Source organism: Aquila chrysaetos, chromosome 5 (genome assembly GCF_900496995.4).
Source record: "Aquila chrysaetos chrysaetos chromosome 5, bAquChr1.4, whole genome shotgun sequence".
In the NCBI taxonomy this organism is placed as follows: Eukaryota; Metazoa; Chordata; class Aves; order Accipitriformes; family Accipitridae; genus Aquila; species Aquila chrysaetos.
This window is the reverse complement of record NC_044008.1, coordinates 128241-141546: the sequence shown is the minus strand read 5'-3', so window position 1 is coordinate 141546 and position 13306 is coordinate 128241. Positions and strand designations below refer to the sequence as shown.

General features: G+C 47.5%; 1 protein-coding gene across 2 annotated transcripts; it reads right to left on the bottom strand.

Moving 5' to 3' along the window:
* Positions 1 to 328: 328 nt before the first annotated feature.
* Positions 329 to 13165, bottom strand: LOC115341359 (rab-like protein 2A). Of its 2 annotated transcripts, none has more exons than XM_030014179.2 (8): positions 12994 to 13162; positions 12857 to 12886; positions 12530 to 12609; positions 4484 to 4563; positions 3415 to 3526; positions 1403 to 1500; positions 1065 to 1148; positions 329 to 770 (listed from the first exon to the last, which is right to left on the bottom strand). In XM_030014179.2, the coding sequence occupies exons 1-8, from the start codon at positions 13098 to 13100 to the stop codon at positions 693 to 695; spliced, it is 669 nt and encodes a 222-aa protein (XP_029870039.1). In that variant the 5' UTR covers positions 13101 to 13162; the 3' UTR covers positions 329 to 692. The 2 variants fall into 2 exon arrangements, with proteins under 2 accessions (XP_029870039.1, XP_029870040.1); XM_030014180.2 differs by lacking the exon at positions 329 to 770 and adding an exon at positions 778 to 899 and having other exon boundaries at positions 12994 to 13165.
* Between the last annotated feature and the right edge of the window lie 141 nt (positions 13166 to 13306).

The window sequence follows — 13306 nt, the reverse complement described above, 5'->3', positions numbered from 1 at the left end:
TGGACACAGCTGCTGGGAACAGCAGCAGCCACATCCATTAGGCTGGGATAGGACAAGCCTCCTGGGTGTGAGAATCTACCTGATTCAGCTCTAGCAGACCTGAAAGGAGAAATCCCTCATGTTCAGAAGTCTGCTGGATCTGGCTGATCTGTAACAGAATGGGGAAAGAAACCCAAAGAAACTCTGCAGCAGAGATGACAAGGGGTGGACAGAGAGGCAGCACTGGCTAGGCTGTGAAAGCAATGGGGAGGGCTGGCAGTTGGACTTGCACTGTATAGTAACCGGACTGCCTTACAACAAAAGTTCAGGAAAGATGCAAGCTCAAAGCTTTATAAAAAAAATTCTTTAGTGTTTGTTTTCTCCAGTAGGTACCATTAAAGCATCTGGGCAGGACCCTTCCCTGCGGGTCCAAGAGTGCCTTCGCTCTCCTGGCAAGATTTGCCTTGAAGAAGCATGCAGTAACTAGCAACCATGTGGATACTTTCACCCTTTCCTTGACCGTGATGTGCAGTGGCTAGGGCCGAGTCAAGGAAGGTCATGCTCAGACAGTCTCCCACAAGAAGGGGAGAGGCCCAGCTGCCCATCACCAGAGCTCTCAGGGCATGAGAAAAATCACTTTCCTCTGTGAAGGCCAGCTCTAACTAGCCCCAGAAATCTAGAGCGAATGGAAAAACAGACTCAGGGTCCAGGGCTTAGGCAGATGGGGGCTTCTCTTCAGGGCAGCTCTCTTTATCCAACGAATTCTCACTCTTCTTCTGCAGGTCAAAGCTCTGGAAAGGAGCAGGACAAGGAACTGCTGAGAAGCATGAGAGCAACAGCTACACTCTGCTGTGGTTCTTTCAAATTCGGTCTAGGGCATCGTGGGCTCTTCAGAGGGTCACCATCTCGCCCCTTCCGGCCTAGACACGAGCAGCACACAAACCCTATGGTGTCACTAGCACAAGGCAAATCTTCCCATGCCTGCAAAGTTTCACCCTTTGCCACAGGCTCTGCTTTCCCTGAGGGAAAAAAGAGCAGAGCTGCTAATCACTTAGGAGGAGTCCCGTAAGTAGAGCCTTTCTTACCTCCAGTTCTCGCATGACCTCGTCCATGAAATCTCCTGAATTCTGTTTGTAAGCAACTGCCAGTTTGATAGCATCATTGAAGAGCTGATGAGAAGGAGAATGCTTGTCACTCAGAGTAAGGGGCACTGGGTTTCTGTAACATATGGAAACTGTTCCCACACCCCAAGAAAAAAAAAAACCAACAAAACACCTCTGCAACTACCTATAGCTACCAGGACCTCACAAGCACCCAAACAGATGTACTAGCCCATTTTCTGTTTTCTGTGTCTACAGCAGTCTCCATGTCCTTGGACTGTATAGGGATCTCATGGGTGCTGAGCCAAATAGCTATGTTTTACCTTCACTACATTGGTGCCATCTGCAGCAGACACAAAGTAAAAGGGCAAACTGAACTTCCGGGCAAAGTTGAAGCTTTTCTGGGTCACCTTCACATCCGCTGGGGGCAAAAAAAGGAGAAGTGGTCAGTAAGACATCACTGTGGGCTGAATGTCAACATATGCCCGAGTGGTAGAACAGATGGAGACCAGAGCCTGATTTAGCTGTCAAGGCCTCCTCACTGTAGTACAAGGCTAGGAGAGTCCTCCCCAAAAGCTCTAGGGTTTTAAAAGCAACAGCATCAGCAAGCTGTTGACAAGAAGACACAAAAAAGTTCTTGTTGGTTTATCCATGGTGCTTGACTAAATTATAGATGGATTCTGCTGTGCTATAAATGAATAATGCTTTGCAGCTTAGAACATACCAGTTCACTTGCTGTGCAGCAACTATGATTGTTTTCCAGGCACTTCCCTATGATTTTTGCTGTGTGTCCACATGACCTGGACATCATTGCCAGTACTAGTCATGCCTCTCCCTCCAGTTTGGCCTTTTTAACCAGAACTCCCCACTGCCTTTATGCCATGTTACCTATATTCCTGTGAGTCAAAGGCATGCTCACACTGTACAAATGACTCAACTGTTACATATTTTTACTAAATGGGCAGTTAGGTCCAGCTACCCCAACCTCAGTAGGCCAGAAGCTTTATTTCAGTTTTGGAACAAATCTACTGCATATTTACAGGACATGCTGACACAGCAGTAACAGCTCACAGTTTTGATAGATAGCCTGTATGTCAGCACAGGAGGATGACTCCACATGATTCGCCTTTTCTCATAGAAGCAACAGCTGAAGTAGTTCAGACTCCAAATGCTTGCCAGTGAGCACTGCCCAGGCAGCTGCTCCCTACCTCTTTGCAGGAAGCTGGATCAACTGTTCTGCAGACTGGGCCTGTGTTAAGAGCTGTGGGCTGATCATTTTCTAGTCCAGGTGGAATACAGCAAGTGAAGGCAAGGCAGAGGACTGTCTTGGAGCAGTGTCCACTCATACACAGAACACTAAGAGCAGGATTCATCTACACAGAGGTTCTGTCTACAATATGTCTGTCAACACCAAGTCCATTTGCCTCAGACTTCCTGTACAGTCCATGCAATCAGTGGATTCAAGGCTGGCTTGACATGTCCTATAGGAAAGGCCTTTGTTAGGTAAGATCAGTCCTGCCCTAAACCACACCACTGAACAATAATGAACTTCTGTAGACTACAGTGGGAGCCCAGACACATTATTCAGATGGACACACCCATTCATAGCTGCCATGATTTCTACCATGAATGTCAGCAAGGAAGACCACGTCTGACACTGTACTTGATAAAGAATAGCAGACTATGGTCCTAAGGGTATGTGTTCTCTCATTGATGCTGAGCAGAAAGCTGATGTGTTATGCATTCCCACAGGATGCAGGAGACAGATCACAACCCAAATGATAGTAATAACGAATGCCTAGCTGGCATTCCTAAGAGGAGGGAATAATCCAGTCATCTGCAGAGGAAGGTGAACAATTTTGCCAGCAGGTATACTTAGACACTTTAGCACAGAGGAGTCCCACAGAAACCTTCAGGCTGAATTAGCAATACAAAGGCAGTTACTGACTGTATCAGGGGAAGCCACATAATAGATTATGCTCCTTTTCCAGCAAGACATCCTGCAATTTTTTACTAGGTAGTGCTCCAATCAGCTTTTGGGTTCTTGCTGGATGAAATGGGCAATGTGGTAATGACAGAATTGGAAGGACATCACTTGAATAAACTTTAAATAGATCAAATTTGTATTTTTATTGCTAGTAAAACAAGCACAAGAGCCTGTAAGACAGCAAGCAAGGTCAGTAGAGGACCCAGCTATTCGTTTGGTAAAATACAGCCCTGAGGGACTAATACTCAAGAACTCATCTGGACCTAATGAATGAATGGTATTCTTTCTGAGCTGGGTCAGAAAAGAATCACATCACAATCCTGAGCGGTTGAAAGAAGATATACTCACCATCAATTTTGTTGGCCACCACAATGCAAGGAATCTCTGGGCGGAATTCTCTCAGCTCCTTGTACCAGCTGTTTAAGTTCTTGTAGGTGACTTTCCGCTGCACATCAAACACCTTCCGAAAAAGAACCAGCTATCATGGGGCCAACAGCAGGACAGCGCCTGATCAACCCACTGCACCAAACACAAGTATGAAATCCAGAATTTTCCCAGGAGGACATCAACAAAGAAAACTGGCTTTTGTTAGAAAGGATGAAAGAGAAAATGGAGAATATCCAGCAAGCCTTGAAACATGCAGCCAGGCCATTTCTTTGCATAGTGCAGGAAACAGTCCCTCATTTTCCTTTCATTCTTATTTTGTACTATGACAAGCACTCTATCACCCATGACAGTGAACAAGCACTGGGAAAGATCTGTTCTGCTAAGTAGGGTCAGATATGAGGCTTCTCTATTTTAACAATTAAAATATCAGTGAAGGTGACTGATGCTCACAAGTGATGAGAAATAGTGGAAAGTTAGAGCAACAGTACAAACCAAGAGACCTAAGCAGGTTAAGAGTCAGGAAACAAGACTGATCTGAGCTAATAATTAGGAAGTGCAAAGTATAGGAAAATAGAAAGGGCAAAAGACCGGAGAAGAATGTCTTATATAGTACCCTGCAGAACGTCAGAACAGTTTTGTACTAATCCAATAGTCACATCACAGAACAAGAAAGGAATGCCCTCTCCCTCACATCACCTCTGACAGGACTGCTTGTAAATAAGTACTTTCAGTTGTACGTACCACCTTACTGGAAAGGCAGTGACAAAAGTAAGGAAATTTAGAAGACAGCAAAGTCAGGGAATATAGTGAGTGCTATCAGGAAAGGCAGAAGAGAGCTAAACATACCCAACTACACTGGTTTTATCTGGTGAGAGAAGAAAGAACAATATAGGAAAGTTTTTTTAAACCACTGGAAGAGACAAGAAATATAAGGCAGCGTAATCATAAAAAGTAACATACAGGCCAAGTGTCAGCTGGGACTGTTATTAGTCAAAATTCCATCAGACCACAGCTGAGACACTACCCTTACCATGATACAAGCATGAGCCTTATGGTAATAGGATGCATGCATGCTCTGGAACCTCTCCTGTCCAGCTGTGTCCCAGAAGTCTGTAAGACACAAAAAACAAGCTTAGAATGACACAACTTTCCAGGTTCTGTCTTCCTCACAACTTAAACCCAGGACACAAAGCCCAGACCATCTACTCAGGGTCACAAATTAGATTTCACCTCACTAATCCGAAACATTCCAGGGCTAAGAGATTATGCAAAACTAGGACCTTTACTTAGCTAGGCTTAGCTACAAGTTGTGCTGACACTGAACATTGCTATAAACATATTAGCAAAAGAGAAGTCATCAGTAGACGTGACTTATAAAGGACAGTAAGACAAAGCTAGTCAAAAGTGCAAAGAGTCATAACAACGTGTGGTTCTTTGTCACTAGAGATGACAACAGGAAACAAAATCTAAACATCTTGAAACAGCTTGATTGCTGACACGGTGATAAATAGCCAGGTGCCTGTCATAGGAAATGTTCCATCTCCTTTCGCAGACAGTCTAACTCTGCTCTTTCCAGGGGCATGACTCGTTCTAAAATTACAAAGGGTAAGTCAGTTAGCCTGAGACTGACAAGTCCCAATTCATTAAGTACCTTGTAGACTAGGTATCATGAAGCATACCTGAACAGTCATCAACATTTTAATGCCTTTTTCTGTTTGTGCGTCTCAGGTAGAGATCTCCCCACCTCCTCTTACTGGATTTATAGGCTAATATTTGTGTCTTATTTGTTGTATAAATTTACACAACTTCCAACTAAGAACCATCAGATACAGTTATACTTCTGTCAGCTAGACTGAAGCACGCCACTCCACCCTAAGCTGAATAAGCCACTTTCCTTAGTGTTTACTTTGCATTGAAACTAGTTTCTGACTGGATACTGTATCAGACTTGCAGGATGGTAACTTCTTAAACTGCCCAAAATATAGGCAAGTACTTATCAGAACACATTTGCATTAATTTTGGCTAGTTCTGCTTAGCTTCTAAAATTGCTTGATCCTTTTAATGTGCCATTTCAGAATCCACACTTACAAGGAAAAAAGAGGTGCCAGTGACCACAACCTACTGAATGTCCCTAAATTAACTTCCCAAATAATGTGGCAGCTGTCATGAGAGAACTTGTCATGGCTTATTGAAAAACACTGATGCTTTTATTACTAAATCCTCCAGATCTTGCCTGTCATACCCCATGTAACTCCAGAACATAGGAATTTATCAACCTTAAAACCCTTGGGAAAAATAAGATTCATATAGTAAAGAAATACACCACATTTTAATGCAATCCTAACTCTACCACACAGAATTTGGCAATGGCCATTAAGAGTAAAAATTAAACTAGCAAGGGAAGTGGTAAATCTGCACAATTTAAAGCCTTCAGATCAAACTACCGGTCTTTACAAATCACACTTCATGACAGGTCTTCTCTGCAAGGTAGCTTGGATGATCAGCATTATGTTCATAAAAGGTGAAAATAGAAGACACTGTGAACTCCTGTATAACACAGGCCAGATGAATTACTCAGTCTCCCATCATTAGGCCCCTTTTTACCATCTTTCAATTGCTCTCATGGCTCTTTTCTGAAACCTTTTACTGGGTTTAAGTGGCAAGTTTTTGTAAGGGGTGGGGGGCAGGGGCTGCTGGGGTGGCTCCTGTGAGAAGACACCAGAAGCTGACCCCATGTCAGGCACAGCCGGTTTCAGTCAGCTCCAAGACAGACTCACCTCTGGCCAAATCACACTCAATCAGTGACACTGGTGATAACGTATTTAAGAAGGGGTAAAAAATGCTGCGCAGCAGCTGTAGAGAGAGGAGTGAGAAAATGTGAGAGAAACAGCCCTGCAGACCCTAAGGTCAGTGAAGAAGGAGGGCGACGAGGTGCTCCAGGCACCAGAGCAGAGATTCCCCTGCAGCCCGTGGGGAAGACCATGGTGAGGCAGGCTGTCGCCCTGCAGCCCATGGAGGTCCACGGTGGAGCAGATACCCACCTGCAGCCTGGGGAAGACCCCACGCAGGAGCAGGCAGATGTGCCCTGAAGGAAGCTGCAGTCCATGGAGAGCCCACACTGGAGCAGGCTCCTGGCAAGAACTGTGGCCTGTGGAGAGTAGCCCATGCAGGAGCAGGTTTTCTGGAAGGAGCTGTAGCCCATGGGAGACCCACGCTGGAGCAGTTCTTGAAGAACTGCAGCCTGTGGGAAGGACCCAAGTTGGAGAAGTTTGTGAAGGACTGTATCCCATGGGAGGGACCCCACACTGGAGCAGGGGAAGAGTGTGAGGAGGAAGGAGCAGCAGAGGCAAACTATTATGAACTGAGCACAATCCCCATTCCCTATTCTCCTGCACAGCTCGGGGGGAGGAGGAGGTAGAAGATTTAGGAGTGAAGTTGACTCCGGGAATAAAGGAGGGATGATGGAGGGAAGGTGGTTTTAGTTTTGTTTTACATCTCACTATCCTACGCTGTTACAATTAATCATCAATAAATTAAACTAATTTCCCCAGGTCAAATCTGTTTTGCCCATGATGGTAATTGGTAAGTAACCTCCCTGTCCTTACCTCAACCCACGAGCTTTTCCATCATATTTTCTCCCGCTGTCCTGTTGAGAAGGGGGAGTGACAGGGTGGCATGGTGGGCAGCTGGTGGGCAGCCAAGGTCAACCCACCACAAACCTCCACCATTTTTCAATGCTTTTACTGAATCACAGAAATAAGAATTAGACACAGTCTTGCTGTAGTGGTTTCAAAAAGGAGTCTTAGTGTAATGTTTCAAATTTGGGATAGCTATACAATCTCTGAAATTAATATTCTGGTTTCATATCCAAAGATCACCTTAGCTCTTTGGAATACAGCCCTCTTTTGAAGCTCATATTCAGCTAAGCACTGTTCATCATCTTTCTTGCCTCCCAGGATGGTTTCTAATTCTCTTTATGAACTTACATGGAACCATCTCAGTTTACCTACATTAGTTAATTACTGAAACCACTGTTACTAACCAGGTTAGGAACAATGCAACCGGCAAAAGAGGTGGGTGATGCTTCGCTGTATTACAGATATTAGTTGTTGACGAATTGCAGCATTTCCTCACTCAAAGTGATGCTGTACACTGATAAGACTCTGATGAAGAACCATCTCTACCTTTGTAAAATGTATTTCAAACATGAACCAACTGAATAGAATTCAGGAGAACCATAAATAATGGCAAGAGATCTAGAAAACATGCCCTATGAGAAAAGGCAGAATAAAGTGATGTCATCTACCCTAAAAGAGAGAAGAAATAGAATCTCAGAATGGGTTGGGTTGGAAGGAACCTTTAAAGATCATCCAGTCCACCCCCCTGCTGTAGGCAGGGACATCTTCTCCCAAGTAACTAGTGATAGGATGAGAGGAAATGGCCTCAAGTTGCGCCAGGGGAGGTTTAGATTGGATACTAGAAAAAATTTCTTTACTGAAAGGGTTGTCAGGCATTGGAACAGGCTGCCCAAGGAAGTGGTGGAGTCACCATCCCTGAAGGTGTTAAAAAACCGTGTAGACATGGCACATCCTCATGGTTTAGTGGGCATGGTGGTGTTGGGTTGATGGTTGGACTCGATGATCTTAAAGGTCTTTTCCAACCTAAACGATTCTATGGTTCTATGATCTTCCACTAGATCAGGTTGCTCAAAGCCCCATCCAGCCCAACCTTCAACATTTTCAGGGATGGGACATCCACAGCTTCTTCGGGCAACCTGTTCCAGTGGTCCCTGAGTGTCACCACGCACAGTGTAAAACATTTCCTCCTTATGTCCAATCTAAACTTACCCTCTTTCAGTTCAAAACTGTTGCCTCTTGTCCTGTCACTACAGGCCCTGGTAAAAAGTCCCTCTCCATCTTTCTTGTAAGCCCCCTTTACATACTGGAAGGCCACAATAAGGTCTCCCCAGAGCCTTCTCTTCTCCAGCCTGAACAACCCCAACTCTCTCAGCCTCTCTCCATAGCAGAGGTGCTCCAGCTCTCTGATAATTTTCATGAACCCACTCTAGCAGGTCCATGTCTGTCTTGTACTGGGGATCCCAGAGCTGGATGCAGTACTTCAGGTTGGGTCTCAAGCAGAGCAGAGTAGAAGAATCACCTCCCTCAACCTGCTGGCCACGCTTCTTTTTACACAGCCCAGGATCAATTGGCTTTCTGGGCTGCAAGCGCACATTGCTGGCTCATGTCCAGTTTTTCATTCACCAATAAAGGCGAAAGGTACAATGTTCAAACATGTAGAAAGCTGGTGCAAACGGAAAGGGAAAAAACTTGTTCAGTGTCCAGGAAACACAGGAAATAACTGGTTTACCTTGAATAAAGAGGATTTGCATTAAGTATCAAGAAAGAAAGACTTTCTAGCAGTAAGACCCCTGATATGTTGGAATAGCCTGCTGTTTTGGTTTGTGTGGTGGGGTTTTTGGTAGCAGCGGAGGGGCTGCAGGGCCGGCTCCTGTGAGAAGCTGCTCGAAGCTTCCCCAGCTCCAAGTCAGACCCGCCGCTGGCCAAGGCCAAGCCCTAGCCCATCAGTGATGGTGGTAGCACCTCTGGGAGAACATATTTAAGAATGGAAACCTGCAGTGGAGAGAGGAGTGGGATGTGAGAGAAACACCTCTGCAGATACCGAGGTCAGTGAAGAAGGAGGGGGAGGAGGTGCGCCGGAGGAGGGGATGCCTCTGCAGCCTGTGGTGAGATGTCAGGCTGTCCCCCTGCAGCCCATGGAGGTGAGCGGTGGAGGAGATGCCCACCTGCAGCCCATGGAGGATCCCACGCCAGAGCAGGTGGATGCCCCTGAAGATGGCCGTGACTCCATGGGAAAGCCCGCGCTGGAGCAGTCTGTGTCTGAAGGACTGCAGCCTGTGGAAAGGAGCCATGCCGGAGAGGTTCGCGGAGGACTGTCTCCCACAGGAGGGACCCCAGGCTGGGGACGAGTGAGGAGTCCTCCCCCTGAGGAGGAAGGAGCAGCAGAGACAACGTGTGATGAACTGACCCCAACCCTCATTCCCCGTCCCCCTGTGCCACTGGGGGGAAGAGGTAGAGAAAACCGGGAGTGGAGTTGAGCCCAGGAAGGAGGGAGGGGTGGGGGGAAGGTGTTCTAAGGTTTGATTTTACTTCTCAGTATCCTTGTTATGATTTGATTTGTAGTAAATTAAATTGATTTTGTTTCTTCCCCAAGTTGAGCCTGTCTTTTGCCTGTGACCACAAGTGGTGAGTGATCCCTCCCTGTCCTTGTCTTGACCCACAAGCTTTTCTTTATATTTTCTCTTCCTCATCCCACCGGGGCTGGGGAGGGAGAAGTGAGCGAGCAGCTTCGTGGTGCTCTGTAACCGGTTGGGCTTAAACCACGACAATGGCCTAAGCAGTCTTTGTCATTGGAAGTCTTTAAATACATAAAATATATATATATATATCAGTGAAGAGTATCATTAAGTAAAGAGTTTCTCCAGTGCAAAGATGTGCAAGATGACCTCTCACAGTCCCTTCCAGAGCTGCAATACTCTGAAAACACAGAAGTCATAGTGATATAGGCAGCAGTACAGAATATCAACTCAAACCATAGAATAAGACAATGTTTTTCTTGAACTTCCATCTGTAACACACAGTGAACAATACTGTGCTGTCAGATGCTAATTCATATAGGTTAAAGCAATGCTCCGTTGGCACAAAAAATAGAAAGTTAGCACTTGTGGTAAAACTGAAGTTATGGGATATTTGAGAGTATGACTGATAAACAGATGACAGATAAAGCTAGGATGCTTGTAGTCTATCAAAAAAACTAACAAAGACTGAGATAAAATAGGTGGTATTTTATGGTAATATCATACAGGCTGGACATATCCAGAGAAAGAATTTAAATATTCTATAAACTTGAAATATAGCGATTAGTACATACACCCAAAGTAATTAACTAATCAAAAATACCCAACAAAAGGATGACCAATAATAGGAAGATTGTGTTAAAATGTATTAAAAAAACAGCAACTAAAATAGTAATCTATAGCATGGATTTTTAGAATTGGTGCTGATAGGCAGCTAAATCCCACTGTAGACTATTTTGTAATTAGCATATGGCATATTTCTTCTCCCTTATTTACTATACTGACAGAGTAAAGGAGCCTGAAGATGGTTTCATACTGCAGCTAAACTGATATAATACCTAGCTCACAAGGAAGAGCAAGCCCACTCTCTACTCTTCCTTCCTTTGCCTGTGCATTCCCACCTGCCCCTTTCACCAGCACTGGTGTGTATAAACCTCCATGGTGAAATGTTTTAGAAAGCCAAATAAGTAGAAACCCATTCACTTACTTTGTGAGCAGTTAATATGCATGGTTAGCTTCCTGAACTGGTTTGACAATGGACAGGGCTAGGCCTATAAGTGAACACTGGTGGTACATAGGGGAAAAGGACTGCAACTTTCATGGGCAGCTAGCTTAGCTTCATAAAATTTAAATCTTAGTTAGCTTAGTTCCATTGTGACGCTGCATCCTGAGCAACAAGCACTTTGACTAACAGTGACCAACACAGCTAAATCAGCATTCTTGCAGCAATTACTTTGACAGGTATTCAGTTCCTTGAAAAAAACAAAGATAACCTTTGACTTAGATATCTCCTTGCCTGGAAGTCAAATGTAAAAGATTACTGGCATAGCTGAAGAACCTAATAACTGAACAGTGATCTGGCCTGGTAGATGAAGGGAGAGTAGTGGCTGTTGTCTACCTAGACTTCAGTAAGGCTTCCAGCACTGTCTCCCATAAGATCCTCATAGAGAAGTGGTTGATGTATGGGCTGGATGAGCAGACAGTGAGGTGGACTGAAAACTGGCTAAATGGCCAGCCAAGAGCATGGTGATCAGTGGCATGAAGTCTAGTTGGGGGCCAGTTAGCAGTGTACCCCAGGCATCAATATTGGGTCCAATCCTGTTCAACATCTTCATTAATGATCTGGATGATGGGGCAGATTGCACCTTCAGCAAGCTTGCAGATGACACAAAACTGGGAGAAGTTGCTGATACACCAGAGGGTTGTGCTGCCATCCAGAAGGACCTGGACAGGCTGGAGAAATGGGCTGACAGGAACCTCATGAAGTTCAACAAGAAGAAGTGCAAAGTCCTCCATCTGGGGAGGAACAACCCCCCAGTTTATGCTGGGGAAAGCAGCTTTGCAGAAAAGGCCCTGGGAGTCCTGGCTGACACCAAGCTGACTGGGAGCCAGCAATGTGGCCTTGCCACAAGGAAAGCTAATGGTATCCTGGGCTGCATTAGGCAAAGTATTTCTTTGCCTCTGCTCAGCACTGGTGAGGCCACACCTGGAGTGCTGGGTCCAGTGCTGTGCTCCCCAGGACAAGAGAGACATGGACATACTGGAAGGAGTCCAATGAAGAGCCAGGAAGATGATGAAGGGACACGAGCATCTCTCCTGTGAGGAAAGGCTGAGATAGCTGGGACTCTTTAGCCTAAAGAAAAGAAGGCTCAGGGGTGATCTCATCAATGAGTATAAATACCTGAAGGAAGAGTGTAAAGAAGACGGAGGCAGGCTCTTTTCAGTGGTGCCCAGTGACAGGACCAGAGCCAACAGGCACAAACTGAAACACAGGAAGTTCCCTCTGAACATCAGGAAACACTTTTTCCACTGTGAGGGTGACTGAGCACTGGCACAGGTTGCCCAGAGAGGCTGTGGTGTCTCTCTCCTTGGAAACATTCAAAAGCCATCTGGACATGGCTCTGGGCAGCTGGCTCTGGGTGGCCCTGCTTGAGCAGGGGGTTGGACAGACTGACCTCTGGAGGTCCCTGACAGCCTCAACCATTCTGTGGTTCTTTGATCCCTTCATTCCCCCATTTCTGTGCCTACAAACCACTGTTTGGCATCCTCTTGCCACGGCAAGGAACTCCTCTGCCACGTTTTTGGGTCCGTACACCGCTGAGTATGCTAACTGCACCGTCGCCGTTTCCCTCCCCGCACATAGCCGGCATCACCCTCTCCCCGGGACCCACGGAACACCCAGCTGGGCCCCCCCGCACTTACCCACGAGGACCGCCTGCCCGTCCACCCGAGCACGGTGCTTGTAGAGCGTCAGGGCGAAGGTGGAGAGCTGCTGGGGGCGGCTGTGCCCGTGTTAAGGAGTCGACAGAGGAGCACGACCCCCCACTCCGCAGCGACCGCCGGCGCCGGGCCGGCATCCGCTCCCCAGGCCGGGCCCGCCACAGTTCGCCGGGCCGGGCCGGGCCGGGCCGGGCCGGGCCTCCCGCCGCGCTCCGCCGGGCCGGGCCGCCACCTGCGCAGCGGCACGGAGCTGCTCAGGGCGCAGGCCCGGGAACAGGGACGGGAACTAAGAGGCGCACCAAAGGATACAAGCCGTCGAGCAGGAACCTCTCCAGCAGCCTGCGGGAAGAGCACCACAGCCGTTAGGCCGCGGGACCGAGCCGCCCCTCCCCTCCCCTCCCCGTGGGGAACCGGCCGGGAGGCAGCGTGCTCGCGCGGCCACTCACTTGGACTTGCCCACGGCGCTGTCGCCCAGGCAGATGATCTTCACGGTCTCCTCAGCGCCGGCCGCGGCCTCATCCCGGGCCTGCTCCGGCGCCGCCGCATCCGCCATGCCACCGCCTCCGCGTCCCCGCTGCTACGCGACACGGCGGGCCCCGCCTCCGGCTCCGGCTCCCCGCCTCCGCCTCCCCGCCTCCGTCCCCCCGCCTCCGTCCCCCCGCCTCCGGCTCCGCCCCCCCCCGCCTCCCGGCCACTCCGTGCGTGACTGAGCGCTCCGCCCCGCCCTTGTTAAGTACGTCACGCGCACGACGCCCCGCC

Coding starts and splice junctions, on each gene's coding strand:
- LOC115341359 (XM_030014179.2), bottom strand. CDS start 13,100: ATGGCGGATGCGGCGGCGCCGGAGCAGGCCCGGGATGAGGCCGCGGCC. Junction 12,610..12,856: donor AGGTTCCTGCTCGACGGCTT/GTATCCTTTGGT, acceptor ACACGGGCACAG/CCGCCCCCAGCAGCTCTCCA. Junction 4,564..12,529: donor CGGGCAGGCGGTCCTCGTGG/GTAAGTGCGGGG, acceptor TGTGTCTTACAG/ACTTCTGGGACACAGCTGGA.